The 27,557-nt window shown below is 38.1% G+C and overlaps 1 protein-coding gene across 16 annotated transcripts in view; it reads right to left on the reverse strand.

Moving 5' to 3' along the window:
• Positions 1–27,557, reverse strand: part of RFC1 (replication factor C subunit 1) — a 78,046-nt gene that overhangs the window by 11,254 nt on the left and 39,235 nt on the right. For 3 of the 16 annotated variants that reach the window (XM_082632796.1, XM_082632794.1, XM_082632785.1), the window contains exons 5-18: positions 21,876–22,132; positions 20,973–21,050; positions 17,831–17,908; positions 16,403–16,490; positions 15,254–15,528; positions 14,419–14,526; positions 13,164–13,343; positions 11,909–12,013; positions 8,635–9,034; positions 6,942–7,054; positions 6,498–6,563; positions 4,811–4,925; positions 3,204–3,295; positions 2,848–2,985 (exon numbers count right to left, since the gene is read on the reverse strand). In XM_082632796.1, the coding sequence (XP_082488922.1) occupies positions 2,848–2,985; positions 3,204–3,295; positions 4,811–4,925; positions 6,498–6,563; positions 6,942–7,054; positions 8,635–9,034; positions 11,909–12,013; positions 13,164–13,343; positions 14,419–14,526; positions 15,254–15,528; positions 16,403–16,490; positions 17,831–17,908; positions 20,973–21,050; positions 21,876–22,132 (2,093 nt within the window). The remainder of the gene's footprint in view (positions 1–2,847; positions 2,986–3,203; positions 3,296–4,810; positions 4,926–6,497; positions 6,564–6,941; positions 7,055–8,634; positions 9,035–11,908; positions 12,014–13,163; positions 13,344–14,418; positions 14,527–15,253; positions 15,529–16,402; positions 16,491–17,830; positions 17,909–20,972; positions 21,051–21,875; positions 22,133–27,557) is intronic. The other 13 variants (XM_082632789.1, XM_082632792.1, XM_082632788.1 and 10 more) reach the window with 9 other exon arrangements.

Consider the following 27,557-nt stretch of genomic DNA (forward strand, 5'->3'; position numbering starts at 1 on the left):
GAAGAGCTAACACCCATCCTTCTTAAATTCTTCCAAAAAATTGCAGATGAAGGAACACTCCCAAGCTCATTCTACGGGGCCACCATCACCTTGATACCAAAACCAGACAAAGATACTACAACAAAAGAAAATTGCAAACCAGTATCACTGATGAATATAGCTGCAAAAATCCTCAACAAAATACTAGCAAACCGAATCCAACAACACATTAAAAGGATCATACACCACGATCAAGTGGGATTTATCCCAGGGATGCAAGGATTCTTCAATATACGCAAATCAATCAGTGTGATACACCATATTAACAAATTGAAGAATAAAAACCATATGATCATCTCAATAGATGCAGAAAAAGCTTTTGACAAAATTCAACACCCATTTATGAAAAAACTCTCCAGAAAATGGGCATAGAGGGAACCTACCTCAATATAATAAAGGCCATATACGACAAACCGACAGCAAACATCATTCTCAATGGTGAAACACTGAAAGCATTTCCTCTAAGGTCAGGAATGAGACAAGGATGTCCACTCTCACCATTATTATTCAACATAGTTTTGGAAGTCCTAGCCATGGCAATCAGAGAAGAAAAAGAAATAAAAGGAATACACATTGGAAAAAAAGTAGTAAAACTGTCACTGTTTGCAGATGACATGATACTATACATAGAGAATCCTAAAAATGCCACCAGAAAACTACTAGAGCTAATCAATGAATTTGGTAAAGTTGCAGGATACAAAATTAATGCACAGAAATCTCTTTCATTCCTATACACTAATGATGAAAAATCTGAAAGAGAAATTACGGAAACACTCCCATTTACCACTGCAACAAAAAGAATAAAATACCTAGGAATAAACCTACCCAGGGAGACAAAAGACCTGTATGCAGAAAACTATAAGACACTGATGAAAGAAACTAAAGATGATACCAACAGATGGAGAGATATACCATGTTCTTGGATTGGAAGAATCAATATTGTGAAAAGGACTATACTACTCAAAGCAATATACAGATTCAATGCAATCCCTATCAAATTACCAATGGCATTTTTTACAGAACTAGAACAAATCATCTTAAAATTTGTATGGAGACACAAAAGATCCCGAATAGCCAAAGAAGTCTTGAGGGAAAAAAACGGAGCTGGAGGAATTAGACTCCCTGACTTCAGACTATACTACAAAGCTACAGTAATCAAGACAATATGGTACTGGCACAAAAACAGAAACACGTATCAATGGAACAAGATAGAAAGCCGAGAGATAAACCCATGCACCTATGGTCAACTAATCTATGACAAAGGAGGCAAAGATATACAATGGAGAAAAGACAGTCTCTTCAATAAGTGGTGCTGGGAAAACCGGACAGCTACATGTAAAAGAATGAAATTAGAACACTCCCTCACACCATACACAAAAATAAACTCAAAATGGATTCGAGACCTCAATGTAAGACGAGACACTATAAAACTTAGAGGAAAACATAGGAAGAACACTCTTTGACATAAATCACAGCAAGATCTTTTCTGATCCACCTCCTAGAGTAATGGAAATAAAAACAAAAATAAACAAATGGGACCTAATGAAAATTCAAAGCGTTTGCACAGCAAAGGAAGCCATAAACAAGATGAAGACAACCCTCAGAATGGGAGAAAATATTTGCAAACGAATCAAAGGACAAAGGATTCATCTCCAAAATACATAAACAGCTCATGAAGCTCAATATTAAAGAAACAAACAACCGAGTCCAAAAATGGGCAGAAGACCTAAATAGACATTTCTCCAAAGAAGACATACAGATGGCCAAGAAGCACATGAAAAGCTGCTCAAGATCACTAATTATTAGAAAAATGCAAATCAAAACTACAATGAGGTATCACCTCACACCAGTTAGAATGGGCATCATCAGAAAATCTACAAACAACAAATGCTGGAGAGGGTGTGGAGAAAAGGGGACCCTCTTGCATTGTTGGTGGGAATGTAAGTTGATACAGCCACTATGGAGAACAGTATGGAGGTTCCTTAAAAAACTAAAAATAGAATTACCACATGATCCAGCAATCCCACTACTGGGCATATACCCAGAGAAAACCATAATTCATAAAGACACATGCACCCCAATGTTCACTGCAGCACTATTTACAATAGCCAGGTCATGGAAGCAACCTAAATGCCCATCGACAGACGAATGGATAAAGAAGTTGTGGTACATATATACAATGGAATATTACTCAGCCCCAAAAAGGAACGAAATTGAGTCATTTGTTGAGACGTGGATGGATCTAGAGACTGTCATACAGAGTGAAGTAAGTCAGAAAGAGAAAAACAAATATCGTATATTAACGCACGTATGTGGAACCTAGAAAAATGGTACAGATGAACCGGTTTGCAGGGCAGAAGTTGAGACACAGATGTAGAGAAAAAATGTATGGACACCAAGGGGGGGAAAACCGCAGTGGGATGGGGATGGTGGTGTGCTGAATTGGGCGACTGGGATTGACATGTATACACTCACGTGTATAAAGTTGATGACTAATAAGAACCTACAGTATAAAAAACAAACAAACAAAAAAAAAAGAAATAATATTTTCTCTGTGTATATGCCTTGATAAAGCTCAGAACTTGAAGCACTGGTTCAAAAGTTACGTTTATGTCAAAACTGTAACAGCTGTAGTTCCTCCCCAAATTGTACTCATTTATACATCTGTCATTAACATATGAAAATAGCTTTCCCATACCCTAGACAACACAATATATTGTCAAGATTTAAAAATGAAAAAAAAAAAAAAAAACTGACCCAAAAATATATAGTATAGTGTGATGGAGAAAAATATTCCAATTATCATACCTTAATTTGTTCAACCCGAGGTCTTTGAAAACGAAGATCAAAACAATAATGAACCAAAGATCGAATCTTGGGATGATTTCTATCATTGCACATACAAATAATGGGAATTTTTGTATGTTTTATCAGGCCAATTAATTCCTGAAAGGCAAATTTGCAACATAAAAACAATTTATAAAAGAACAACAAAATATCACACAACGTATGTATTTTAGGTTTTAAAACCTCCTCAGCAACATGCCTGAATTGCTGTAAATATCACAGCATGATAATTAGTTCTTTAAATATATATATATATATATATTTTTTTTTTAATAAAAATCAACAGTAAAACTTCAAAAATACGGTGCTCTCATTACCTGAATTCCTCCCCTGTCCTCATTGCCGGCCATGCCATCTACTTCATCCATGATGAGAGCATGTTTCGTGCCTACTGAATGGGCTGCTCCGCCTGCCCCACGTTGAGAAGCAATGGGACGGGACACAAACAAAATCACAATTGTTCAAACACAGCTGCTTTAAAAATGTATCTGTGTAACACAGGTCCATGGTGTGAAATTCAAAAGGCACAAGAGTAAGCAGTGAAAAGAAATTCTTTCCCACCTCTGTCCCCTAGGATGCGCAGTTTCTAGAGGCAAACAATGGGAACAGTCTCCTGTACGTATATCCCTTAGGAGACGTTCTATACGTATTAAAAACATGTATACATAAAAATATACACCATGGTTTTATCATTTAATATGTTTTTGTGATCTGTTCCTTATCTGCACATACAGAACACCTCATTTATTAAAGGCTATTTAAATATTCCATTTTACACATACATCATAACCACTTTCCACTGATAAAATATGAAAAGCCTCCAATCTTTTGCTATTATGAATCGTGTGCAATGAATACCCCTACATACATCTGTCATTTTGCATATATACAAGTATAACAGTTGCTAAATTCCAGGAATTGGATTTTCTGGGTTAAAGGGTATGTATAATTCAACTTTGAGCAATACTGTCAGATTGCTCTCCAGAGCTGTACTGATTTATACTACCACCAATCATGTATAAGAGTGACGTTTCCTGAGCAAATTCTTTTTATCATCTTCTACCATTCAGGTGACCATGCAATATACCACAGATTCTAAATATGCAGTATAGTCTGTAATTTGGGTATCTTATTTTCCGCATAAACTCTGGCCACGCCAGACCACTAGCTACAACCGGAAACACAGTGACACTTTCACACTATGTCCTTTCTCTTCCTGTACCACCTTTACCTGAAATAACCTCTTCCACCCACAAACTATTCTCTTTCTCATTTTTCAAGGCCCTTTGAACAAACGTCACCCTTTTACTGGTAGTTTTCCCCAATGTCTCAAACAGAATCATTCCTTCACCTACAGCCTTTATCTCCTCTCTCATCGCATTGTATTATTTATCAACTTTCTCTCTTCACAGGATTCACTTTTGAATCCTCTAAAATCTGCATAAATATGTCCACATATACATTTTTATCACATTCTCAGAAACCACTAAGACCTGACCCAAAAAAAAGTTACTACTGGCTTCCCTGGTGGCGCAGTGGTTGAGAGTCCCCCTGCCGATGCAGGGGACACGGGTTCGTGCCCCAGTCCAGGAGGATCCCACGTGCCGCAGAGCGGCTGGGCCAGTGAGCCATGGCCGCTGAGTCTGCGCGTCCGGAGCCTGTGCTCCGTGGCGGGAGAGGCCACAGCAGTGAGAGGCCCACATACCGCAAAAAAAAAAAAAAAAAAAAAAAAAAAAAAAGTTAACTACTGTCCTATCAGAATTATGTCAGAGGCTTTTCTTATTCTCTCATTAGCCCTAGGACTTAGAAGGGTGCCTGGCACATAGTAATGTTCAATACTGGTTACTGAACATTGAAATTAACCTCTTTTTCTTACATAACCTCTCCCCTCCACCAAAAAAAAACAGTTTAAAAATCCACGTACTTGAATAAAAGCCTTTGATGCTGGTATTATTCAGTGATTCAGCAACAATCTCCTTCAAACTGTTCTTACTCCGAGTGTCACTTGCATTCAGTTCCACGTAGCTATATCCCAATTCCTAATCAAAATGTTGGACACCATTACTATCACAATGCAAATTAGTAACTCACCCCCCCAAAAACAAGGCAATTAAGGAAGAAAGAGGGTAGAGAAGTCACATAAGTAACCATGGGTGAAAAGATAAAGTAGGATACTAACAGACAATAAGATTAACTATAATATGCCTCACATTATTAAGAGATTTTTAAAAAATATCATATACATAACATACCACACACATGTAAATACACACAAGTTTGGTCTTAAAACCTTAGCTCACATAGCACTAATCTGGAAGAGTATATTTGAACACTAGCAATTTTAAGAAGTTTGCTTCTTAAAGTCCCCAAAAGAATTAAATATAACCATCCTAAAATTTCAATAGTAGATCTAGAATTAATCTTTATTAAGATACCAAAAAGTAATTATTGACTCTTCAAGATAAACTACAGAGTTAAATCATTCTTTGTCAAACTATCCCGATACACAATCTTCCTGGCAAATTGTGAAAAGTAATTTGGACTTATTTCCCAAAATTGATCATTATGTTGATCATAAGGCATTATGAAAGACCGTAATTCAATTCCCAAAAAAAGTAATGATAGGGCTTCCCTGGTGGTGCAGTGGTTGGGAGTCTGCCTGCCGATGTGGGGGACACGGGTTCGTGCCCCGGTCTGGGAGGATCCCACATGCCGTGGAGCGGCTGGGCCCGTGAGCCATGGCCGCTGGGCCTGCGCGTCCGGAGCCTGTGCTCCGCAACAGGAGAGGCCACAACAGTGAGAGGCCCGCATACCACACACACACAAAAAAAGTAATGATAATAATAAAGGGGAAAAAAAGCCATCTTCAGGGCTTCCCTGGTGGCGCAGAGGTTGAGAGTCTGCCTGCCGATGCAGGGGACGCGGGTTCGTGCCCTGGTCCGGGAAGATCCCACATGCCGCTGAGCGGCTGCGCCCGTGAGCCATGGCTGCTGAGCCTGCGCGTCCGGACCCTGTGCTCCACAACGGGAGAGGCCGCAGCAGTGAGAGGCCCGCGTACCGCAAAAAAAAAAAAAAAAAGCCATCTTCACAATTGTAAAGACTAGGGAAAAATTTTTTTGTTTTTCTAAATGTTAAATAATAGAGTAGAAAATATATTTTTTATATTAGATATAATAGAGTAGAAATATAGTTTCTATATTATATATAGAAATATAGAAATAATAGAGTAGAAAATATAGTTATTACACCAACTATAAATTTATGGTCTGGTCCATACAACAAAGACTAAATGAAACCACCAGCCTATCCAACAGAGGGTTGGGAAATCCAGCAATAAATTTTTTAAATATATATTTATTTATTTATTGGGTTGCACCAGGTCTTAGTTGCGGCACACAGGCTCCTTAGTTGTGGCATGTGAACTCTTTAGTTGCGGCATGTATGTGGGATCTAGTTACCTGGCCAGGGATCGAACCCGGGCCCCATGCATTGGGAGCATGGAGTCTTAACCACTGTGCCACCAGGGAAGTTCCAATCCAGCAATAAATTTAAAGTAAGTTTAAAACCTCTCATTTTATTATGCTGATACTATTTCATGTATCATTTCATACCATCCTGATACATGAGCTCTGGTTGGCTCTAGTGCCTCGTCCTCTCATTGTCCAGAGATATGGCAGCTGTAGAGACAACAAGAGCAAAGGCAGGATCCCATAGCAGTGAAGAGTTAGACTACCAGGGTTCACACTGTGCCACCACCCTCCTCTATAAGCCTGTTTCGTTTGTCACATGAGGATGGCAACAGTACCTATATTGAGTACACACAATTCTTCCTACAAGGGCATATAAGATATCTGTATCTATAAGAGTCTGTAAGACATATTATCTATAAGATTATACACCCAAGGGCTTATTTGCACACCGTCTGACACACAAGTGAGTATCACCTATTATTATAATTACCAATATTAAAAAAAAGGATGAAAATGACAAATATGCCCAGAACCAAAGCAAATTCTAGAGGTTTGATTTTAGAAAAGTAATGACAGAATACCCACCTGACAAACCAGAGAAGCTGTGGTTGTTTTGCCAACACCAGGAGGGCCTGAGAGCAATGCAGCTTTAAAACTGGAGCCATCATCTTTGCCAGCAAATTTACCAAACTTTGCTGCTAGGAAAAAAGAAGTTCCAGAATGTTAACCTCTACTACCTAACAGAAATGCAGGAATGGCAGGAATAACTGCATAAAGTTAGCATCAGAAGCACCTCCAGTTTAGTTCGAAATTTGCAGAATATTTTTTACAAAGTATAAACAACAGTTTCCAGAGCATTTAGTGAAATTCTACTCCCTACCTCACCTCCACTCAAAATAAAACACGAAAACTAACTTTAAAACCCTGATCTGAAACAATCATCTTATGAGTTTCCTTTCCTACAAAAGCACAGGTCATGGAGCACACTACCTGGGTTCTGATCCTAACTCTACCGCTCACCAGCAGCTGGGAGAACTTCAGAAGTGACTTAGCCCCTCTGTGTCTGTTTCCTCCTTTGTAAAATGAGGTTAACAATAGTAATGCGTCTAGTGGGCATGTTGTGAGGATGGACATGCTGAGCACAGAGCCTGGCATGTCTCAGTAAATACTAACAAGCACAGTCACCTACATGATCACAAAAAGAATGAACTGAATGAAGATGCTGTATCTGCAACTATCCTGCCTAGCTCAATTCCTCCCCTTATCACGTGGGGACCTGGCACATAATGGGTTCTCAATTCATATACAAGGACTGAGAGAGAGATGGTTAAACCTACTTCAGACATGGGAAAACAGACATGAAGCCTTAAAAAGTCTTCTCTAGGTACACAAAGCACTTATACCACCTTTTATTTGGTTTTGGAAAGAGAATAGGGGTTGGCTTAAGTTTAACCCTGTATTATTACAATTATATTATCTAACTGTTATAAATAAAATAAACTGGCATTGTTGGCCAATGTCTAGTGACCACCTAGACATTAATAACCCACTCATTGCTTTGGGAATTCACTATGATGCTCACTAAATTTTTCCTCTTATTTCTCACACAGTATCACCCAGGGCTGTGGCTGGAGCTCAAGACAACACTACTAACATTTGTGATTGGAAACTTCAGTTCCAATAATAAACACTTTGGACATGAAATATATATTGCGACTGTTCATTTTCCGTGCCTACCAAAAGCAAACATGCTACTGGGATTTTCAGGCTGCCTACTCCATAAGCGTGCCTCAGCTTTTTATTTGCACCTTTCCTCCCAAGTCTCTCTGGCCCTCTCAGGAGTCTTGGTCTCACATGTCTCGGACCTTGGTACATGTATGCTCTCCCACCTGACACTCCCCTCCCTTCACTTAGCTAACTCCTTCTTAGTTTCCAAGTCTTAGCTTAGATATCTCTTCCTCTAGGGATGGGAATCCCTGACCATGCACTTCCAACCCCTGAGGACCCTATTCTTAACCCTGTAACAGTACTTAGCACAATACATTTTAATTACTGGTTTATCTACGTCTCCCTCACTGACCGGGAGTGCCTTAAAGGGGACAGTGTTTTGTTCACAATAGCACTCCTGGGGTCTAGTACAGCACCTAGGCTCAGAGCAGGCTCTCAATAAATGCTTGCTGAGAGATCAATGAACCAACTACTACACTTCCTAACACGTGTCACTGAGCAATGACATGGTGACAGACACACAGAAAAATGAATGAAGCTGTAAAATCACCGTGTTTCTTATCTTCGGATGGACGCTTGCGCCAGTTTTGGAGCCAGCGTAGGAGTTTGTTGGCACAGCTCTGGTCACCTTGCTGTCCAATTATGGTCTTGAGCGAGGTTGGCTTATATTTATCCACCCAGAGCAAATTTTCCACTTTGTTTTCACTGCTGTCATCAGCCAAATTCCTAGCCCAGCTGTCACCATTTGTTTCCTCAGCCACCTGCTCCTTGAAGTCCAGGCCTCTCTGAAACATACTTGTTTCCTTTTTTATTGACTTTATAGAGCTTGCCTTTTTGGGAGTCAGTTTGCACTTTTTAGATTCTGATTCCTTCTTAGTTGGACTAATTTTTCTTTTTCCTTGGTCATTTTTTTGGGGTGTTCTTTCCAATTTGGATTTTTCTTTCTTCATCTTAAAAATTGGAGGAAAAAAGAAACCTGATGAGATACAGAGAATCTCTATCCTTCTAAATGTACTCTAGAGGGCAATCTGAGATATCCAAATGAGCTACCCAACCTGGGTCTGTCTTTTCACGATGGACTCTGCTATTTGTGGAAATCCCCACCTTCCAAACTTTAAAAAAATTAACAGCACACCAAAAAGCACCCAAATACAATTTTTAAAATGAGAATATATTAGTTTTTTGAAAGTAATGAGTACTATAAAATCAGTTTAAAAAAAGGTAAAGGATTAAGAATTTGTTTTCTGACTAGTTAATATTTAATTCCTCCACAAAAACTTGTACACAAATATTCATAGCAGCATTATTATATTTTATATATACAAATAATTATATTATTATAGCCAAAAAAATGGAAACGACCCAAAATGGCCACCAACAGATGAACAAACAAACAAAATGTGGTATAGCCACACAATGGAATACTAATCACCAATAAAAAGGAGTGAAGCACTGATTTATACTTCAACATAGTTGAACCTTGAAAACACGATGCTAAGTGAAAAAAGCCAGAAAAAAAGACCACATATTACATGTTTCCCTTTATAGAAAATTTCCAGAACAGGCAAATCCATAGACAGAAAGTAGAGTAGTGGTTGCCAGGGGTGGGTATGAAGAGTGACTGCTAATGGGTGTAGTGTTTCCGTGGGGAGTGATGAAAATGTTCTGGAATAGACAGTGGTGACAGCTGCACAGTCTTGTGAATATACTAAAAACCACTAACATACATTTTAAAAGGGTGAATTTTATGATGTGTGAATAATGTCTCAATAAAAAAAAAGTGCCTCTGCATTGTTGGTGGGAATGTGAATTGATACAGCCACTACGGAGAACAGTATGGAGGTTCCTTAAAAAACTACAAATAGAACTACCATACGACCCAGCAATCCCACTACTGGGCATATACCCTGAGAAAACCATAATTCAAAAAGAGTCATGTACCAAAATGTTCATTGCAGCTCTATTTACAATAGCCAGGAGATGGAAACAACCTAAGTGTCCATCATCGGATGAATGGGTAAAGATGTGGCACATATATACAATGGAATATTACTCAGCCATAAAAAGAAACGAAATTGAGTTATTTGTAGTGAGGTGGATGGACCTGGAGTCTGTCATACAGAGTGAAGTAAGTCAGAAAGAGAAAGACAAATACCGTATGCCAACACATATATATGGAATTTAAGAAGAAAAAAAAAGGTCATGAAGAACCTAGGGGTAAGACGGGAATAAAGACACAGAGCTACTAGAGAATGGACTTGAGGATATGGGGAGGGGGAAGGGTAAGCTGTGACAAAGTGAGAGAGTGGCATGGACATATATACACTACCACATGTAAAATAGCTAGCTAGTGGGAAGCAGCCGCATAGCACAGGGAGATCAGCTCGGTGCTTTGTGACCACCTAGAGGGGTGGGATAGGAAGGGTGGGAGGGAGGGAGACACAAGAGGGAAGAGATATCAGAACATATGTATATGTATAACTGATTCACTTTGTTATAAAGCAGAAACTAACACACCATTGTAAAGCAATTATACTCCAATAAAGATGTTAAAAAAAAAGTGCCTCTTTATCAGTGAGTGGGTGCTAAAATTAGTGGGTGAATGTTTGAGGAACAACAAGGTATTAAAGTATCTCCCCAAGATATTTATCAATTACAAAGGAGAAAAACTGTCACTTCACTGGTGGGAAAACCAGGCAGAAATCATCTTAACCAAGTAATAAAGGTTAACATCACCAGTAATAAGACATATCGGCATCATGCACAGCTGACACAATGCACTGAGGAGGACAGGGTATCACTTATGTGGTCTTCTTTGCCAAAAATGCATAACCTCAATCTAACCATGAGAAAACATCAACAACCCAAACTGAGAGACAGTCTACAAAACAACTGACTAGTACTCATCAAATCAAGCTCATAAAAAGACAAGGAAAGACTTGAGGAACTATCATAGATTGGAGGAGACTAAGAAGACACAACTCAGTGCAGTGTGGGATCCTAAGCATAACAGGGGGGAATTGTGAAGTTAACAGCATGGCATCAATGTTAACCTCCTGGGTTTGATAACTGTATTATGGCTATTTAAGCTGTCAACATTAGGGGACACTGATGACAGGCTAATCCAAATCATTCCCCCAGATTTTTCTAACTGGAATAAATCGGAAGACCACCTCACCACTTGGGTGACAGAGCTGGGGACATTAAACTTGGGCTGCTGGCACCCCTGTGTCCTACACATGGAAAAGACCTGTATATAGTGGAAATGAATAAAGCTAACACTAGGAGAAGTACAGAGACAGAAACTGAAAGGGTCCTAAAGGCACTGCAGTCTGTACATGCAGTAGTCCCTACATCCGACTGCCCAGAGTTTAGTTATGTGAGTCAAGATTTTTCCCTTTTTGCTAAAGCTAATATCAGCTTGGTTTCTGTCACAACTGGAAAAGTCCTAATATAGTTCTAAATGAAAATATTATCATGCTGATACCTATAGTATATCCTTCAAAGAACTCTTAAGCAAGAACCTTTGCACAATGTTATTGCAAGAATATGGAAAATATGGACGGTTTAAGTAGATATGGTAAGTGCAATACAAAGTCCCCTCTCCCTCCTCATACTCCTTTGAGAAAGGTAAGGAAACACATCAAAGACAACAGCCTATAGCACAGTTCACCACTCAAAAGGAAATAAGGTAAGTTCATTTGTGGTAGAAGGAAAAGTTAATTTTTTAGCCCACAGACCTACATCCACCCAAGAAATGTCTCTATGAAACAGGGAAGTTGCTATACACCAACTTAAATAAGTCAAGTTCATTGTATACAAACCTCAGCTTCAGCTGCTATTTCATACTTAGACTTCTTGCCTGGCATAGTTCGAATCAGATTCAATAGGCCATCTTCATCAATAATTTTTGTTCCCAAGGCTGCTGCCTATTAATTAAAAATGCAAATCATTGAAACCATTACTTTCTGTAAAAAAAAAAATATGATTCTCAGGCTTGTGAGAAGGTGAAAAACCGCATTTGTAAATTAGATAACACTGGAATATTTTCTAAAACCATGTTCATGAAAAAGTATCATTAAAAAGAAAGAAAATAACAGATACCTCCTCTAAGAGTGGTGGGTTGGCACCTGAGGTATCACACTGCCACTTCTGTGGATTGCTTTACCTTTCCCTCTGCCCTACAAAGGTCAAAGCCACTAGGGTCAAAGCCATATCGGCTGGCAGACATTCTCCTCCACCTTATCCCTGCTAACAGAACTCCAATGTGTCCATTTCCAAGTGATGACTTATGATTGGTCTGAGAATCAGAAAAGTCCTCATCCTCCCCAACCTCTCGTGTAGCTGTGAATGGCCATGTGACAGCTCCGGCCAATGAGACTTAAGTGGAATTCTGTAAGAGGTGTTTCCAGGAAAACTCTTATAAGGTCAGTCACAGCTACTATAACATCTTGTCACTGCTCCCTATTTCCTGCCTTATATGTGAACTCGAGAGTGGCAGCTACCTTGCAACACAAGGCAACGTGCATGAAGACAGAAATGGAGGATGGCACTAAGTCTAGCTACATCACTGAGGTGCTGAACCATCCCCCACAACTGCCTGCCTCTGAAATTCTCATAAGGTAAGGAAATAAGCAGCTATTTGTCAAAACCATAGTTAGTCAGGTATTCTATTATACTTGGAACTAAATGCAATACTACCCAACAGAACTTCCAATAAAAAGATCTTCCAGTTAAAAAACTTAAGATGGAGTCCACAGCAGCATATATAGGAATACTTAGGACTAAAAAAAGAGGAAAACTGCATTTGGTTCTATCTTCAAAAAAAGATTTTGACTAGAATACTACACTAAGAAAGCCAAGTAAATAGGAACTGTGCCTTCAACTGGAAAGCCAAAATCCCAGGGTCAAAGCCAAACAACATGTCTGTGGAGAAGAAATAATGTAGTGAAGAAATTACTTTTCCATTTTTTTCCTTCATCTCACTCCGTGTAAAGGACATTACTACATATGGTCACATGAAGAGCCTGCCAAGGCAAGCAGCCTACTTCACTGTGCTGAGAACACAGCAGTACCCACCTTATCACTCTTGGACTGACCACTATCACGACCCATGACAAGGTAGTTTGTTTTCTTGCTGACATTTCCTGTTACTTTTCCCCCATAACGCTCAATTAGAGACTTGGCCTCATCTCGTTCAATGGACTCCAGCACTCCTGTGATTACAAATGTAAGGCCTTCCAAGCAATTTTCAGCTCCCTAAAAACCAAAGTGTTCAAGCAGAGAGGAAATTACATGGCAGCTTTCCAAAGAAATATTTGGCATCAAAGCTGCAGGAAGTTGATTTTTCTCATTCGACATCATAAATAATCTCAGCATGAAAAAATTTACAGGAAATTCACAGCAAATAAGCAGGAACAAATTAAATCCTGAGAAATTCTTATGTAGGTTAACATTTAATAAACTTCTAAAACCAGCAATAAAAAATATACATCCAACATGGTTAGGAAAGTGTATTAAAATTATCCATTCATACTATTCTCATTTTTTAAAATATTTAAACTACTAGTTAACTTGTAACACTTTAACAACCAGATGCAATGTACCTACAGAATATCTTGCTATTGTTAAAAAATGAAAGTTTCAATTCTGAAAAAACTAAACAAGTTTGAGCTCCTGCCCTTCTCTCTGGCTGTTTACCTTATGATAGTAAATCTAACAACCTGCGAGCAACTTAAAGGCAACAGCACATAATCTCTTGATTGGAAAGTTAACTTGATAATACAAAAGACATGTGCCAAAGGGAGCCAAGTCCTATAGATTTTGCCTCTTCCATTGAAGCTACTTCACTTCTCAGCCCTTTCACTACTACTAGCCTAGCCTAGACAAGTCACTATTATTTCTCACCATCTCCCCGAATTGATCTCCCTATATTTATTCCTCCCCCTCCACTGCACTCTATATTCAGCAGCCAGAGTGCTCTCCTTGAAATGCAAATCTGGTCATACTTTTCCCCCACTTACAACTCCTCTTAGGGCCAGGTTCCTCTGTTACACCCCCTAAAAGAATCTCGGATTTTTCCCTTATGGCACATATCACAATATAATAAATAACAATTTACTTAGTGTCTCTTTCCTGAGTTAGACTATAAGCACCATGAAGGCAAAGAGCATTAATCTTGTGACTGCCGTAGCCTATCTCCTAATTCATAAAGATGGTGACTAAGGCTTTTCTGTTCATTTTTAATTATTAATTCTCTGCTACTGTAAACATAGTAAATACATACATGGACCCACAGGCCAGAGGCCATGACATACCCTCTCAGTACTCTTACCTTTGGTATCTCTTTGGAGCCCAGAGCTTTGGGACCTTCTCGATTTAAGTAGCTTCGATAAGCTTGATAATTAGTACGTCTCTTTTCAGAATCTTCAGGACTTATAGACTTTGGGGAGAGGGAGAGGAAATTGAATAAAGTCATGCAAATTTAATGTAAAATTAAAAATACATATCAATAAATAAACATTAAGTCACTTCAGTGTTTGGTCCTGATATTAACAATTTCAGCTACAGAGGTACTCCCCAATTTACACGTGCCTGGCTTATAAACATCCCTGCCATCAGCCCTTCTCAAACCTTTTGACTCTCTCTAAAGGCACATACCTCAGGGTAGATTGGGTGTATAAGCCAAGTTGCTAGCCCCAAGCAAAAAAAATGAAAAGGGGGACTTCCCAGGTGGCACAGTGGTTAAGAATCCACCTGCCAATGTAGGGGAAACGGGTTCAAGCCCTGGTCCGGGAAGATCCCACATGCCGTGGAGCAACTAAGCCCGTGCGCCACAGCTACTGAGCCTGCGCTCTAGAGACCGCGAGCCACAACTACTGAACCCACGTGCCACAACTACTGAAGCCTGTGCACCTAGAGCCCGTGCTCTGCAGCAAGAGAAGCCACTGCAATGAGAAGCCTGCGCACCGCAACAAAGAGTAGCCCCTGCTCGCCACAACTAGAGAAAGCCTGCACATAGCAACGAAGACCCAACGCAGCCAAAAATCAATAAATAAATATATTTTTAAAGTACTATAATGACTTATAAAGTTAGAAATAAAACTTGAAAACAATCAAACCAAGATCAACACACAGCCCCAAATGATATGCTTTTAGAAAATTTATACCTCTTTTTTAGCTGGAGAACTTTTGATTTTCTTAGGAGTTCTTGTCTCTTTTAACTCAACGGCATTTTCTTTTCTTCTCGAGGCCATAGGCTCTGTTTCTTTATTAGAACTTTCTTCTTTTTTTTTCAATGGTGCCAGCTTGGAACTGGTTTTTGGAGAAGAAGTTTCTCCTATTTTATGAGTGGATGACCTGGAATGTTGCTGAGATTCTTTTGAACTTTCACATTTAGTTTGCTTCTTAGGACTGCAGTTCTTTCTGTCATCTGAAAATTGTTCTGTTTTTATTAGGAGAAAGAAAAGATTATGATTGTTGTTTTTGGAAAATGATACCCAGTATCAAGATTATTTTTTCATTTTTCAACTGAATAATCTTAGTAGGACACAACGTCATATGGTGACTTCATAACACCCACATTAAGATTTTAGTTCTTCAGTTTATACAGAACATTTATTTTTAAAAATTAAACATCTGTATATTACTTCTTTGTATAACCAATTCAAATTAAGGGATCTGCCTTTTTAAATATAAATTACTCACTAATTGAAATAATACAGTAAACTACATCTGAGAACATGGACTTTATTCCACAGATACACATCAATGATCTGAAATTCACACAGAGAAAAGTTGCTAATTAAAATATGTCACATAAAAAATTCTGTTTGTAGTAAAGTCTGAAAGAATCTTGGGATTTCAAGACTAAAATTATATGAACAGATATAAGATTAAGCCCATCTATATTAACAGATGGTTAGATATCAGGACCACTAAAAAAAAAAACTAAAACCTCCAGACAACCAGCAGAAGAGCTTCAGATGACCTGGACAACTATGAGCCAACTCTATGAGCTTGAAACATCTAGTCCTTTGTCTTCATGTATTGAAGTCCACACAGTTGCACTACACTTGGAAATAAACATGAAGCCAAGAGCTATGATACATTTCTCGTAATCAGAGCAGACAGGCATTCTACACCAACTAATATCCAAACAGCTTTCCAGGTATCTAAGTAGAACATGCTCCAGTACTCCTATGAAATATCTATCTAAGAATACCAGGCAATTACTGAACAGAACGTTTAAAAATGGTTACATGAATTTTCTTCAATAAAGATAAGTGTTCCAGCTTACTTTTTGCTGCTAGTTTTACCTTTATGAGGATATTTAGGTTTTTCTGCTTTACATAAACTGGCTTGTATAGATGAAAACGTCTCTCTCTCTCCTGGGTCCTTTTGAGCCTAAGAAAACGTAAAAGGTGTCAAATGTGACAAATAACAGGAAAACTATTACCACAAAATATGTTGTTAAAATCAACCAAAGATTAAGGGTCATCTTCCAAAGTAGAGGAACAATACAATAAATTTTCATTCATTTATACACAAAATTTCTGGGGCAAATGAAACATGTTTTATTACTTTTAATTTTACAGATGAGGAAACAGATGAAAGGGTATAAAAAATACATCTATAAAAAATTATGCCAGTTGTTCCCCACTTGCGAGTCTGAAAATGAAAGACTTGTTTCTGCTGGTTTCATCTCCATTCTCAAATTGTTAGCATTATGCAGTTAAAAACTAAAATCTAAACCCAAAAGACTAAATTTAAAACAATCTAAAGATCAAAAGAAAAATAAAGAGTATTTTCTCAAGAGAAAAAAATGCTCCTTCACTGCTCCTTCAAAACTCTCCATTTTACAAAGAGGTCACAAATTGGGGTGCATGACACAGCATATTTTTTAAGTAATTCTAATTTAAATGCCTTTAGATGAAGTAAGGCTTTTCAAATGACAAAGTCCCCACCATACCCTACTTACACCAGCCTGCTGTAAAATCTTTTAGTCAGATATTGATAATGACAATATTAACAGAATGTGATTCAACAGAAATAAGGCTAATTTTTTGGAGATCAAGTGCTTAATGAAAAAAATCTTGATGCTTTTAGAGATTCCCCAAAATACACTCATTATTATTTGAGACTGTCCTAATACAGATCTTAAAGATAGCTAACTAGAAACAGCAAAATTATGTTTTTAAAAAGGTGGCGCAGTGGTTGAGAGTCCGCCTGCCGATGCAGGGCACACGGGTTCGTGCCCCGGTCCGGGAAGATCCCACATGCCGCAGAGCGGCTGGGCCCGTGAGCCATGGCCGCTGAGCCTGCGTGTCTGGAGCCTGTGCTCCGCAACGGGAGAGGCCACAACAGTGAGAGGCCCGCGTACCGCAAAAAAAAAAAAAAAGACAGTAATTAATATTAAAGTTATTAAACTTTAGATTCCATCGGAATCTTTATAAGTGTTATTCTCTGAACAAGTATATGAGAACCCCTTTGTGACAGAGAGTAAGTAAAAGTTACAACTTGTTGTTTTGTGAAGAAGGGTTTTGGTTGGCTTTGGCTCTATCAACCTTCCTTTAGGAAGAAGTTTCTCAATGAGCTTCTCCAAAAACATTTTTATAAATAAAAATAATTTAGCTTCTCTCTAGAAGAGTTATTCATGGTTATATCTCCAGAGCCTAGACTACACAGGTCTAAAAGGGAACACTGATCTGTACTGTATATTCAGAGTGCAAACAGCCTGGCACCACCTTTCTGGTCTTGGGTTCTTCATCCAACATGGCTAATGTTCTGGCAAACTCTTCATCTTCATGCAGTTGTCTCTCTAGCTGTAAAAAGTGTCAACACAGTGAGCTGCTTTTTTTCTTTTTGTAAATGAAAAGTTTTAAAATGTGTGGTTCATGATACTTAAAAGAAGCTGGAAAAACATTTTCCAGAAAGTAACTAGGACATTTTTTCACTTAATAACTGAGAATCACAAGTTTGTTTCGTGAAGCCAAATTAGACTGCAGAACATATATTTCTAGTTTTGCAGGCATGATAGATAAATTGAGCATAAAGTTCCAAGTCTTTAGCTTTTTCTTAATGGTCCCAATGCAACACTTACAGATCTCTCATCTCTATTTATTTTAAACTCTAAAAAGAGGTCAGGAGAGAATCATTATCCTAACAGAAAAACAACAGCCTTGTGGGGGATGGAGGGGGCACACATAGAATTGAATCTATAAACCAAGAAAATTATATACCTTCTTTGCACACACAGTAAGATACATACTAATGCAACTATCACTAATATCATCAAACTTCTATTTTCAATTACTAATTCAAATGTATCTGTTCTGATATTTTTTTAAATTGAAGTACAGTAGACTTAACAATAGTATATTAGTTTCAGGGGTACAACACAGTAGTAATTTATCTGTCCTGACTTTTGAAAATTTAAGTCATTATATCAGAAGTTTTCCTAAAATGCTAATGTAACACGCAGACATTCACCTCACTGTTATTTCCAAATATTTTTACTTTCAGTAAAATGGAGCTCTTCCAGAAGAGAACGTGTGGAAGTAGAATATATTTCTCATTATATATGATAAACAGGACCCAAACAGGATTCTGAAAGAATGTGATAGAAATGGGAAAACAGAGGATTGTGATACAAAGTGCCACACCTGGTTTGGAAAGGACAGGGTAAGCCTCCAGTATTTCAGACAGATAAGAAGTCAGGTCCCTAAAAAAATCACTTCATGATTTTACCTAGGCCATCTGTCCTACCCTGAGTCATGTGGATATCTGTATGTAGTTTATAAAATTGTGTCGTCAATAAGATGGAAAAAGATTTTGAAAACACAAACTATAAACTGCCAAGTTAATAAAACGTGAAGTCAGTATATTTCAGAAGACTAGAATACTGTTCTCTCAAAACAATTGTTATCAAGAGCCTCTTCTCTGTATATGTATAGCTGATTCACTTTGTTATAAAGCAGAAACTAACACACCATTGTAAAGCAATTATACTCCAATAAAGATGTTTAAAAAAAAAAAAAAAGAGCCTCTTCTTTGCCAAGCACTGAGATGAACACTGAGGTCACAATAGTTGAGACATAAACAGCCCTGGTAGGTAGAGTTTAAAGTCTACAAACAGGAAGACACGGAAATAGCAATTTAAGAAGACACAAATAAATGTTAATAGTAGCTACAGGGCATACAGAAGGGATTTCTAACATAGTTTAGGGAATATGAGAAAGTGACACTTAAGCTAATAAACAGGAAGGAGGTTCAAACAGCAGGTACCAAGGCCTAGAGCCTCTGACAGAGAGGAACACTCCCCCTTGAAATACCTTCTTCACTTGGCTTACATAAAATACCAAGCTTTCCTGATTGTCCTACTTCACTAGCCACTTTCTTTAAATCTCCTCTGCTGGATCATCCTTCTCTTCCTGACCTCTCATTGTTAACAGTGCCCCAGAGCTCAATCCTGAGACTTCTTTTCTGTTTACATTCTCTCCCCGTGATCTCATCTAGTTACACTGGTTTTAATACCATTCAAATGTTAATGATCCCAAATAAACATCTTCAGCTTAGACCTCTCCCCTAAGCTCCAGATTCCTCTACCCAACTACCCACTCTGCATATCCATTTGAAAGCCTATTAGGCATCTCAAACTTATGTGCAAAACAGAATTCTTGATTTTCCTGTACCAGTGTTCCAGTCTTAATAAATATCACCATTCACCCAGCTGCTCAAGCGGAAAAACATGGAGTCACCTTTGAATCTTCTCTTTCCCTCATACCTTACGTCCAGTCTATCTGCAACAACTTGAAGGTTGCACCTTCAAAGCATATACAGATGATGACCACTTCTCACTACCTCTTCCATTACCCCCATCCTGGTACAAGCCAACATCTTCTCTCACCTCCCCTACCCTAACAGTCTCCAAAATGATCTGCTTTTGTTCTTGCCCACCGTGGTTTCTTTAGTTCACAGCAGCCAGAATAATCTTCTTTTAAGAGCCGTCAAAAGTCATGTCATTTCTCTATTCAATACTCCAATGGCTTCTCATCTCACAGAGACTAAAATCCAAACTCCTTACCATCCCAAGTCCTTCTGGTAGGTACCAAAGACCAGTCATGACATAACAGGATTTGCTGCTGGCCATTTCTTCCAAACTCATCAAACTCAAACATTTCTACCTCAGGATGCTTACAACTGCTATTCTCTATGTTTAGAGGAAATCTTCCTCCAGGTAGAAGGAAGCCCCATGGCTCACCATTATCATGAATTATATGCCCCAATGTCACTTCCTCAGAGGGGTTTTCCTAACCCCTGTATTTCAAATAGAACACTCATAACCCCACTGATCACACCAAACATCTATTCCTTTACTTTTCCTCGTAGCATTTATAATGATCTGACTTCTTTTTTTTTTAGTTTCAGTATCCTTAACACCTAGAAGTGTGCCACGCACTCAGTAAGTGCTCGATAAATACTTACTGAATGAATATAACAGGTTCACTACAAAGGGCACTCTGAACTGAAGATAGACTTAGAGATCACCAGCATATGCATAGTACTTAAAGCCACAGGAGTAGAGATTGCCCAAAGGGGAAAGAGAAGAGATATGACCAAGTTAAATTATTTTAACTATTCTAAAGGAGGCTTCCATTCAAAGAAATCTAATAATAAATCTTCAGTTATCCTCTGCTCTCTTCATTTATCTTTTATATAAACTTAGATTCTCACATAGTATTAGATTTTAACTTATTTTACACATAACTCTTACAATGAGGCTCAATCCAAAATGAAACTAGAACTATCTTAATTGTCTGCCTGGGTAGACTAAATAGCAAGTGACAACATCAAGGTGCTAATGATATCTAAAGAAAACGCTAATACCTCTGCATCTTCATCAAGTTGCAATTGCTTGGCGATGGCTTCATCATTTAATCTGGAATCATCTGCATTTTGTGAAGGCTATATTTCAAGGAAAATCAAGCAAGATCAGCATAAACCTTAAGTTCAAAGTAAGGTACTTTTTCTTAACTGTAGCTGAATAAATACACCAATGAGAGATAAATGTATCAGTTATGAAATAGACTCAATGCACACCAGCCAAAAAATTATATTCATGGCTACTCCGTGACCACATCCAATTTCTTAACAAGCAAATATGCTACAGACAGATGATTCTCACTTAATTCTACTGAAATGTTCAAAAGAAGTACCCCAGAAAACTCTAGAGACTAACGTCTTCCTCAGAAGTAGTCCAGAACATTGGCACACCAACACATGAGAAAGATTACATTGTCTAATGGAGGTACTAAAGCAATCAACACACACATTGCTCGGCAGGCTTCCACGCAGGGAACTACTTTCACTAACTTATCTGTATTTGTTTCCTAAACGTCCAGGAAAAGATGAACCCAACATCAGCCAAAATAGAGAAGGTCACAAGTATAGCACAGGGAGGCTCTATTCTAAGTTATGTGTTCATGACCTCATTTGGGAACAATTATATTGTCTGAGGTCAAGAGTAAAATGAGTTTGCATTCTGAGTATTTAAATTCTAAGAATCACAATTTATTCTTATGATTTAAATGATCTTTTCTCACTTTCAAATATTAAAAACTTAAATGTGTGATATTCTAACTTGGTCGTCCTCCAACATAATAGCAATACATTTTACCCATAATCATAGGAAAATTATTTTCATCAATAAAATGTTGGTCTATTCATAAAATCCAATTTCACCTCTTATTAATAACTGAACGGGTACAAATCCTGAACATTCTTGCTTACCTGTAGAACACTCACCTCTTTTCTTTTGCTTGCCACCATCTTCTTAGCCGATCTTTGGACACTTGCAGTTCCAAAATAATCAAGCACTGATGTGGGGGTAAGTTTCATTGGTGACAAAGGCTTATTCTTAGTGTTTAGTGTCTTAGTGTTTTCTTCATTCTTTTTCATGTTTGATGCTCCAAGATAACTATTTGGAGATCCTCCATTCTCTTTTGATTTAGAGGCTGCCTTCTTACACACAAAGTCATCTTCTTCATCTTAAATGAAATATGACCAAATATGGCTTGATAAAATATCAATTCTAATTACAAAAGCAACCCACTTCCACCAACTTTATAAAAAATATACAAGTGCTATGGGATGTTAATGATTTTCTTTTCTTCCTATCTCCTAAATTCAACAGTTATCCTCACACTTACCAGTGCCAGGTCTGTAATACACCATCTCCCCCAATTACTACCCAGAGTACACAAACGTGTATATTTACTCATGTATTCAACAAATAATTACTGAGCATCCATTATGTGCTAGGCACTGAGGATACAGCAGCGAATAAAAAAGACAAAATCCCTGCCCTCATGGAGCTTGGAACCTAGAAGAGGAAACAGATACAGAAATAAACAAACATATACTGTCAAGTTATAAGTGCTATGAAGAAAAGTAAGACAGAATGAAAGAATTAGAGAGTGATGAAGGGTGCTCTTTTAGATAGAGTAGTCAGGGAAAGCTTCTTTGATAAGCCACATTTGAACAGAGCCCTGAAATGAAGTTACCTCAGGCAAGAATGTTCAGGCAATGAAAACTACAAGTGCAAAAGCCTTAAACTGAGTGTGCTTGGAGGTCCCTGTGACTGCAGCAGAATGAAGGGGGTACACCACAAGGGTTAAGATGAGAGAGGTAGAGCCAAATCCCATAGAACTTTGTAGATCACAGAAGGAATTTTAGGTTTTATTTTAGAAAGGGAATCCACCAGAGAATTTTCAGCAGTGTTGTGTGTAATCCAACTTAAGTCACATCCTTTGGAGAACACACTGTCAAGGGATATAAGCGAATGCAGGGAGACCATTTAGGAAGCTATTCTACACAGTTCCAGAAGAAATGCTGAAGCCTTGGACTAGGGTGGTATTTGCAGAGGTGTTAAGAAGTTGTCAGAGTCTAGCTATACATTGAAGGAGGACTATCTAGCAATATCTAACCATTCATTGAAGACTTTATAAACACTTTGTCTTGTAACATTTTCTTTCCAAATAGTTTCCATTGAACATCTGGTTTTAAAAGCCTTTCTAAGCATTCATGATAATGCATAGATAATTAAAGACCCCAAAAATGCACCTCAAAAGGGCCTCAGTAAACTTTTTTGTTTGATTCAGTGATTCACAAGATAAAAAGCTTTTTACTTTGACCTAATAACAAAAGAAATCCAATAAAAAGAAAAATCTAAAAGGTAGCCGTGAAGACTAGGTCAGGTCACTGTGGGGGAGGGAGGGTTCACTTTATAAGTTTGGTGTTCAAGGCCACATATGAATGGGTCTTACCTCCTCTCAAGTACTCATTCAACTACTAGTATTTGCTAAGGGTCATAAGTGCCAAGCACTGTGCTCTTCCCAGGTGCTGCCATCTCAAACAAAAAAGTATCCAAGATATGTAAAAATCAAAAAGGATTTAGCCTTACTCTCTAATTATTATATTTATATTAAAATTAAACTATAAACTTTACAAAGCATAAATAACTCTTACAGGTTTCTGAGTACTAAATGTAAAAAGTAATCCATTATTTAAAGCAAGAGCAGAGTAGACACCTCTGAGGATGTCCATACAGTTCACTATAAGCCTACTTTCCCTAAGGACTTACACCCCACTCCACCTTCCAAGGGCCTCCAATAACCACAGATATATTTATTAGATGGTTCCATATTCCCTGCCATCACAAACTGGACCAAGAGTGGGCACCTGAACAAGGTGGGGTGAATCTTACCCTTGATCAGTTCGCTGAACTAATGTGTTTAAACTAAGGTGCTAAAGGTTTATTTTTGCATTCAATGACATTCAGCAATGGCCTTCTAATAAATTCCATTTTGCTTACAACAAGCTAGGTTTTCTTCTTAACCTGCAACCAAAGATTTTAGTTAAAGCATACTTGTTTTCTTATCTTCAACTATAGCCAATCTAACTTCAAGATTAAATTAAAAATTCATTCATCAATCCTTCTAAGCACATCCAATCCTTGATACACTTACCAGATTTCAATCCATGTATTGACAAGAGTCAGCAGACTAAGTTTAGTCACTCATATATCTGTTCTTCCTACACGACAACCAGTCCTTCTCTGCCTCTGCCATCTGCTTCAGATGGTTCTACAAAGGCTAGGTGACATTATCCCCATTCCACTTAGGTACAATAGCCATGCAAATCACTCATAACAGTCCTAGTAACCATTGAGAATACAATATGAAACTCCTTCCTTCTTCTCTAAGATAACAACATAATGAATTGTTATATTACTGAAATCCAATTTTTTATAATTTAAGGTTTGTCTATTTTAAATCCCTAGACACAGTTAAGCTGTAGCATAACCAAACCAGTAGCATTTAACAACAAACTATTCTACCTCAGCAGTCAAAACAAATTATATGAAATGCCCTTAAAAGAAGATTCAAAACAAAATTAACATTACTGGGACTTCCCTGGTGGCGCACTGGTTAAGAATCCTCCTGCCAATGTAGGGGACAGAGGTTCAATCCCTGGTCCGGGAAGATCCCACATGCCACGGAGCTACTAAGTCCGAGCGCTACAACTACTAAGCCTGCGCTCTAGAGCCCGCGAGCCACAACTACTGAAGCCCGCGCACCTAGAGCCCGTGCTCCGCAACAAGAGAAGCCACTGCAACGAGAAGCCCGCGCACAGCAATGAAGAGTAGCCCCCGCTCGCCGCAAATAGAGAAAGCCCACGTGCAGCAACGAAGACCCAATGGAGGCAAAAATAAATAAATAAATTCATTTATTTTAAAAAATAATAATAACATTATTATTAACATAATAACATAATAACATAATATCATAATATATCATAATAACATAATATCCTGGCTTTAATAAAAATAAAATAAGAAAGCCACAAAACTGGAACCTCCTAAGTATAGATATCCAATATATCTCCTTAGGCAGTAAGTGCAAAGTTAAAAGCATTATCTAGTGTATACAAGACAAGACTTCCAATCTTATCGAGAACTTATTAAATTTTATAATTTTTACTTGGTTTGTTTTGAATTCAACAACTGTACTTCTGGGGAGGAAGGATTTCCTTAATGGAGAAAGAACAAAATTAAATTTTATCTGCAAAATGACAGTCTTCTACTAGTTTTTCCCTCACTTTAAAAATGCCAAAAGCAGTAACATTCCATTTCCACTACCCCTGGCCATGTGTACAAGCAGTATGACAGAAAATCCCAGAACTGAATGGACCAAGTCAACCACTAACATTTTTCTGTTATAGTTCTTCCCCTACACTCAAGAACTTCCTTAGTATATAAAATATTGTAACTGTCCTTAAGCAAGTAACTCAAACAAGATCAATCACTGATATTTGGTATAGACTCAGGAAGGGAAACAATGGTATTGTAGATATTTGCAATCCCTAGCTTATCGCTTTCTCCAGCAATCTCATAAATATTCACAGGTAACAGATGAGCATGAAATCTAGTGAGATCAAGAATTTCTAAGACTATCAGATTAAAAAGATTGTTGGCAAGGGTGTAGGGAAATGGGACCTTTACATACGTAATAGGCAATAGTATTTTTAAATAGTAAATTTAAAAAAATCTTTATGGGGGGCAATCTTGCAACATGTATCAAAACCTCACATATGCATACCCATTAGTTGGACCCAGCAATTCCACTTCTTTTTTTAATTTTTTTTTATTTTGGCCGCACTGGGTCTTAGTTGCTGCACGCAGGATCTTCATGGCGGCACACGGGATCTTTAGTTGCAGCATGCATGTGGCATCTAGTTCCTTGACCAGGGATCCAACCCGGGCCCCCTGCATTGGAAGCACAGAGTCTTACCCACTGGACCACCAGGAAAGTCCCAGCAATTCCACTTCTAACTAATTAATCTAAAAACAAAACGGGGGGTCTTCCCTGGTGGCGCAGTGGTTAGGAATCCACCTGCCAAAGCAGGGCCACGGGTTCAAGCCCTGGTCCAGGAAGATCCCACATGCCGTGGGGCAAATAAGCCCGTGCACCACAACTAATGAGCCTGCACTCTAGACCCCGCAAGCCACAACTACTGAAGCCCACGGGCTTAGAGCCTGGGCTCTGCGAAAAGAGAAGCCACTGCAATGAGAAGACCGCACACCGCAACGAAGACCCAACGCAGCCAAAAATAAATAAATTAAATAAATAAACATTTAAAATAAATAAATAAATAAAAACAGGGACTTCCATGGTGGTCCAGTGGGTAAGACCCTGCGCTTCCACCGCAGGGGGCGCAGGTTCGATCCCTGGTCTGGGAACGAAGATCCCACATGCTGCGCACCGAGGCCAAAACAAAACTAAACAAATGAACACGTACACAAAGATATATATACAAAAATGCTTATCATGGCATTTGTCCATTCAAAAGTATGGAGAACAGACCGCAAGAGGGCAAGAAAAGATGAAGGAAAAATTAAGGGACTAATACAGTTTAGGCAAAAAAGATAGCCTCGACTATGACAGTTGCACCAAAGATAGAGATAAGTGAACATTGTTTATAAAGTGAGAAAACAAATAACCTGAATACCTACTATTATGTTCAACCATGTAATGAATTATGCAGCAACAGAAAATTATAATGCATATCCATATTTACTGACATCAAGATATTCATGTGTATTAAGTGATAAGAGATATTACAAGATGTTTAGTGATATATCTAAATCTACCCATCTATATATTTATAGATATGCTTTTAAATTCACATTCAAAGATCTGAAAAGAATAAAATGTCAACTTTTACCTCTGGATAGGGGACTGTGGGTGATTTTTCATTTCTTTCATCGGATCTTTTTTATCTGTATATTACACTTCTCTTTCTTTTTAACCTACATCTAATATTTTACAACAAATTGACTATCTCCTAGAAACTCTCCGTCCCCTTGGCTTTCTGAGACAGAAAAGGTTTGGCTTTAGTTTCTCCCTCCTCTCTATTTTTCTTTGCTTACTTCTTTCATTATTTATTAGCATCTCTGCATATTCTGTCACTAGCTTCAGGGACTTCATGGTATCTTTTTATCTCATTTATGATATAATTAGTTTATAATAGTTATCATTACTGAGCATTAAACTCCATGCCAGGTACTCTACCACATTCTTTATAATGCATTATCTTTAGTCAACTAGTTCTCTTATTCCATACATGGATTCCATTTTCCACATTCCTGGCAAATGCAGACTGGGCTAAATACTTTCACAATGGAGCAGTGTAATTCAATGTGACCTCCTCTTTCTTTGGTGAACAGCACTACTGTACTCTTTAGAAAAGTTCTTCCTTACATTAAGCCAAAACACTTCCCTGTGAATCCCACCTATTTTCCCTAATTAATCTTTTTTCACATTCAGTATTTGAAGACTGCCTTCGTTCTCTTCTTTAGCTCCTCTTCCCTACAAATGGTAAAGTTTCAAACCACTCACCATTTGGGTTATT

This window comes from Mesoplodon mirus (genome assembly GCF_964341445.2).
Source record: "Mesoplodon mirus genome assembly, chromosome: 2".
NCBI classification, from domain to species: domain Eukaryota; kingdom Metazoa; phylum Chordata; class Mammalia; order Artiodactyla; family Ziphiidae; genus Mesoplodon; species Mesoplodon mirus.